We start from the raw sequence: 5,529 nt of genomic DNA, 5'->3' as shown, positions 1-5,529 counted from the left end.
CTTTCTGTTAAAGGCTTGTTCTTTACATATATCTTCAGAAATGTAGGGGGAAAATATGATTTATGATATGATATAATCAAGTTTCTTATTGACTAGGATTATTTGGCTATGCTTTGAGAAAATGCTATCACGCCACTCACACAATTTATTCTGGACACATACAAAACGTACAGAAAATGATGGGTTGTTTCAACCCAACTTTGGGTCAAATATGGACTAACCCAAACGTTGGGTTAATTTTTTTAATTACATTTTTAACCCAAAAGCTGGGTTAGTCCATATTTGACCCAAAGTTGGGTTGAAATGACCCAGCATTTTTTTAGAGTGTAGATTTCACATTTTCCTTATGTTTTACATCAAGCTAATAATTATTTCTAGCAGATAACTGCTCAGAACTGCATGGCTGCTATAGCTGCAATGTAACGATATTCCTAAAACATTCCAGCGAGTGATTATTCTTAAACTTCTGCAATTAATTTGGCCTTAAGTGGTTAATGCACAGACTTTGTTTAGTAGATCATATTAGTCTTTTTTTGCTCTCTACTTTTGTACTTTATAAGAAATTTAACATTTAACATTGACTTATTAGAATCTTCAGTATTCAAAATATAACAGCAATGATATTCAAATGTTAAACTGCTATTAATAATTTTTTTACATGCATATTTTAAGTGACGTGACATGTGACATGTGGCCAAGTATGGTGACCCATACTCGGAATTAGTTCTCTGCATTTATCCCATCCAAAGTGCACACACACAGCAGTGAACACACACACACACCGTGAACACACACCCGGAGCAGTAGGCAGCCATGTTTTTTGCTGCAGCGCCCGGGGAGCAGTTGGGGATTCGGCGCCTTGCTCAAGGGCACCTCAGTCGTGGTATTGAAGGGGATTGGTCTTGTCCTCCTTGCATTTATACTGTACAGTGATTGCTCTGATTCTTGCATGCATCAGACTTGTTTTCTTGCTTACAAGTTTAATATTCTTAGAATTATTATTTTCGTGTACAGGTTACTGAGCATAAAATAACAGCACTTTCGGTTTGTTTTTTTGTGCTTGACATACAGGTTTTCTGCATTCAGTAACTGATTCCTTTATACTTGATATTTTAGTGCTTAAAGCTCAAAAGTTATTTATTTCCTTTTACATTCAGTCATTGATATAAGTGCTTGCATAAGGCAAAAATTTCACTCACTTATATTATCTTATGAAATATAACAGTATAACTTCAGTTCTGCTTTGTTAATTGAATGGATATTAAGAAACTTTTCGGCTTTTATATATCAAAATGACTGCAATACAATACAATTCCTGCTATGTTTTCAAAGACTAAATGCTAAGTTACTGCAAGTTAGGTACTCTTACTTGTTTTTCAATGTCCTATTATTGATAATGTGTGAGTGTATGTTTTAATACTAATTACTGTTTTCACCACTTCAGATGTGTTGCCCAATCAAACCAATATCAGACAGTTATAAAATAACATTATTAAATTACATTTAGTCATTTAAGTATCATTAAAATGACGTATAAGGAACTTCACAAGCAGTGAGGCTTTATCCAAACAGTTTGTCATGAGCTGTGTGTCCGAAACCGCTCCCTATCCCCTATATCGGGTGTTGGCCATTTTGTAGTGCTGTCTGAAATTTCACTTAGAATTAGCACTGTTTCTTTCCAGAAGATTTACCAAGACGAGAACCACAAGGCTGCTCAACACACTCAAAATATATGTAAGCCTAAATTTAAGATTTATTTGAATTGCATATAACATTTCCATTCATTTGGATTACAGAGTCTTAACTAATAAACTAATAAACTTAACATGATGCATATTTGGCAGTCATGCATAGATGAAACGGGTAAGAAACAGGTAAGTTTAGTACTAATAAACAATGTATTTTAAATACACAATAACCAAGTTTGCCAAGATTGAGACTCAATTTGAACAGGCTGATTCTAGGGCGCTACGGCAGAGTATGCAAATTGTAACAGAATATAAACCCAGATCCTCTTCTATAATTAATGCCAGTGGTTCCTTATTTAATTATTTAAATATATTTTATTCACAATTTGAGGCTAGTAATTCTAGTACAGATGGGGAAAATTTAAAAGATGGGATCTTGGGCTTGGTAAGAGAAAATGAAGATCTGGTCATTACTGAAATGGATGTTAGAAAAGAACTATACAAAATTAACATCAGGAAAGCATGTGGACCAGACAATATCCCTGCACGTGTATTTAAAGTCTGTGCTAGTCAATTAGAACCAGTTCCCAGAAGTTTTAAGTCTTCAATTATTATCCCAGTCCCTAAAATCCCTTGTCCTGCCTCTCTGAACGACTATCATCCTGTGGCCCTCACTTCTGTAATAATGAAGTGTTTTGAAAGATTGGTCAGAGCTTATATTTGTTCCTCTCTCCCCAGCGGTCTGGATCCCTTACAGTTTGCACATAGGCCTAATAGTTCTACAGATTATGCTTTTAACTATATTTTGCACTCTGCTCTTTCACATCTGGATCAGGGGAAAGGGAACTATGTGCGGATGCTTTTCGTGGACTATAGCTCTGCTTTTAACAGTGTTGTTCCCTTAAACCTCTGCAAAAAGCTTCAAGATTTAGGGCTGAGTTCTTCCATTTGTCACTGGATCATGGACTTTTTGACAGGACACCCCCAGGTGGTTAGAATGGGAAACTACTCCTCCTCTACACTCACCCTCAACATTGGAGCCCCCCAGGGCTGTGTCCTCAGTCCTGTGCTTTACTCTCTTAGTCTCATTATACCAGCGACTGCATGGCTAAACACAGTTCTAACAAACTGGTGAAGTTTGCTGATGACACCGTGGTTTTGGCCTTATTAGTAAAAACGATGAGAAGGCCTACCCTGAGGAAGTGGATGCTCTCTTCACGTGATGTCATATTAATAATCTCTCTTTGAATGTTGCTAAGACTAAGGAGATGATTATCGATTATGGGAGGAAGCAAGTGAGGAATTACAGCCCTTTGATGATCGGTGGGGCCACAGTTGAAAGGGTGAGCAGTTTTAAATATCTTGGAGTATACAGTATCTCACAGAAGATCTTTCCGGGGAAAATGCATATAGATCACCTTGTGAGGAGTGCAAATCAACATATTTACTACTTACGACAGTTGGCTAGGTTCAAGGTCTCACAGAAAGTGTTGAGGACTTTTTATACTGGAGCCGTGGAAAGCCTACTCACAGGGAGCATTATCTCCTGATTTGAAAGTACAACGGACCATGATCAGAAAGCATTGACAAGTTGTAAGGTCAGCACAGAAAGCCATCAGGACCTCGCTCCCTGACATCAAAAATGTCAAAAATGTATATTCAGAGATGCAGGACCAGGGCTAAAATAATTATTAAAGACTTTTGTCATCTTGGACACAGTTTACTGTTATTGCTCCCATCAGGGAAGCGATACCAGATTTTGAGAACCAACACAGAGAGACTGAGAAGGAATTTTTATCCTCAGGCAATCCGACTATTATAACGACACTGAATGAGTCTGCAGACTTTTATTAGTATTTTATTAGTATTAAATATATAATTTGCACTGTATCGATCTTATTTATGTTTATGGCTTTATATATTTTTCTTTTTTTCAACAATAATATAAAAAATTTTTTTTATATTATTGTTGTTAGTATTTTTGCATTGTGGGATGAGAAACTATGGAAAAATCATTTCACTACATTGCATCACATGTATATGTAGGTGACAAATAAAGAACCTTGAACCTTATGTGTTTATCATCAATAAATCCAATTGGTTTCAATCTCATACATTGTAACCAACTGAGTATTGCTTGATCCACAGCTAGCCATATTTTAACCATGTTTATACTTTTTAACTGAATAAATGTAATTTTCACAATGAACATGTTTGTGCTGGTTCTCAGCTATTTGAATTCATGCATTTCAAAAATGATGCCATGATTTGACTGACAAATATGCATCACATTAAGTTTATTAGTTTGTTAAAAATGTGTAAGCCAAATGGGCAGAAATTTTATATGCAATTCAAATATATGAATCTTACATTTAGGCCTAAATATTTTTTGAGTGCACAGCAGTTTCATAAAGGATACTTAAGCACTTAAATAAAAATCAAAATGACAGGATACATAATAACTGAGCTTCAGTTCAATCACTGGAGAAAAAAATGCATTTTTAATCTGACATGAGTAAATAAATCCAAAAGAGCCTTGTTTTCTGTGCATATACATAATAGACCTTGTTAAGCATCACTGATGGAGGTAAATGATTTCTTTTCACAGATAAACTTCCTCTTAGAATTGCAAGAACTATCAAACCAATTGTTTAAATAGTTGAAATAGTTGTTCACAAGTGCACAGTTTTCTCCAGTAAGATCCTCTTCTTTCCAGTTATCAGGTTCACTTATCTCAGAATCTCTCCCGTGCCAAAACCTTCAAAAGCAGAAACAGGCGATCAGATATAAAATAATATTCTTCCTTACAGTAATATTTTGTAGATTTTGTAAGCTTTTGTAAAATATTCCATTGTTGCAAATATTTTAATGTTTGAGTACCATGATAAATCATAATAATACACTTGATTAAAAAAAACAATATTTTAAATATATTGCTAAACAAATAATTGCAGTATTTCTTACAGTACTCCAGTTTCATTGAGAGTTTGGTTATTCACCCAAACCCAAAGTCCCTCAGTGTCCAGATCATTGAGACCAATCCAGTATGTATCTTTAATTTTAGAGGCCAGAAACAGCTAAAAGAGAAAAGGTACATTTTTCAAAATCTTCATAAGCTAAAAACACAGAATTTGTAATAATACACTTTTTTATGCTTGTGCATTTTGTTAAAAAACCACAACAACAACAACAGTGCAATTCTGTTTCTGAATATTGTGTTTTAACAGATTAAAAATACAAAGTTCTTTGAGTGCACAACCAACAGTGATTACTTAAAAATTTCCCACCTGTTCTGTTAGGCTGGTTATGGTGACCAGATCAGCTCCTTTTGAAACACAGAAAGCCCGACTGCTTGACCAGTCCATTTTATTAGAGCTGAAGAAGTACAACTTTCCATGAAAAGATACCAAGCTCATATCACAGTTCAAAGATTGAGCTGTAAATGCTGAAATAAAAGCATATGAAAATTTATCCATTCTTCAGACCATGACATACTTGAAATAGTACAGAAATGTTCAAACGCTGTCTGAAAGGGTCTGGAATCAGCTCACCTTCATAAAAAGACAGTCGTTCTCCAACTATGCTGTAGTTGGCTGCAAGCTCTCTCACCATGACTGGTACATGCGCCATGCTCGAATTTCCCGCTCGAATTAGCCCAAGTCAAAGCATATATAAAATGATTGTTTTAATTTGTTTAATTGTTTTACTTCCAAGTAAATTAAAGTAACGAAAACCAAAAATTTACACATTAAAGCCTATTCGTTACTCATATTAATTTAGTAAACCTATTTTTTAGTAAATATTATTCTGTTAATGAAACAAAGGCTTTAATGACAACTGG

At 34.9% G+C, this 5,529-nt stretch overlaps 1 protein-coding gene across 1 annotated transcript; it reads right to left on the bottom strand.

The window, feature by feature from the left end:
• Positions 1 to 3,646: 3,646 nt before the first annotated feature.
• On the bottom strand, positions 3,647 to 5,301 carry LOC107559693 (C-type lectin domain family 4 member F-like). The gene is made up of 4 exons (XM_016243590.1): positions 5,240 to 5,301; positions 4,976 to 5,133; positions 4,653 to 4,765; positions 3,647 to 4,446 (listed from the first exon to the last, which is right to left on the bottom strand). Exons 1-4 carry the CDS (start codon positions 5,298 to 5,300, stop codon positions 4,257 to 4,259), a joined length of 522 nt encoding a protein of 173 aa, XP_016099076.1. The 5' UTR covers position 5,301; the 3' UTR covers positions 3,647 to 4,256.
• Between the last annotated feature and the right edge of the window lie 228 nt (positions 5,302 to 5,529).

This window comes from Sinocyclocheilus grahami, unplaced genomic scaffold (genome assembly GCF_001515645.1).
Source record: "Sinocyclocheilus grahami isolate Dianchi unplaced genomic scaffold, SAMN03320097.WGS_v1.1 scaffold695.1, whole genome shotgun sequence".
Taxonomy (NCBI): Eukaryota; Metazoa; Chordata; class Actinopteri; order Cypriniformes; family Cyprinidae; genus Sinocyclocheilus; species Sinocyclocheilus grahami.
This window is presented reverse-complemented; position numbering and strand designations above follow the sequence as displayed.

Excerpts from the sequence above, each read along its gene's own strand:
- LOC107559693 (XM_016243590.1), bottom strand. The coding sequence starts at position 5,300 with ATGGTGAGAGAGCTTGCAGCCAACTACAGCATAGTTGGAGAACGACTG. Across the intron at positions 5,134-5,239 it reads ACGACTGTCTTTTTATGAAG|CATTTACAGCTCAATCTTTG; the intron begins GTGAGCTGATTC and ends CTTTTATTTCAG. Across the intron at positions 4,447-4,652 it reads CTCAATGAAACTGGAGTACT|GTTTTGGCACGGGAGAGATT; the intron begins GTAAGAAATACT and ends CTGCTTTTGAAG.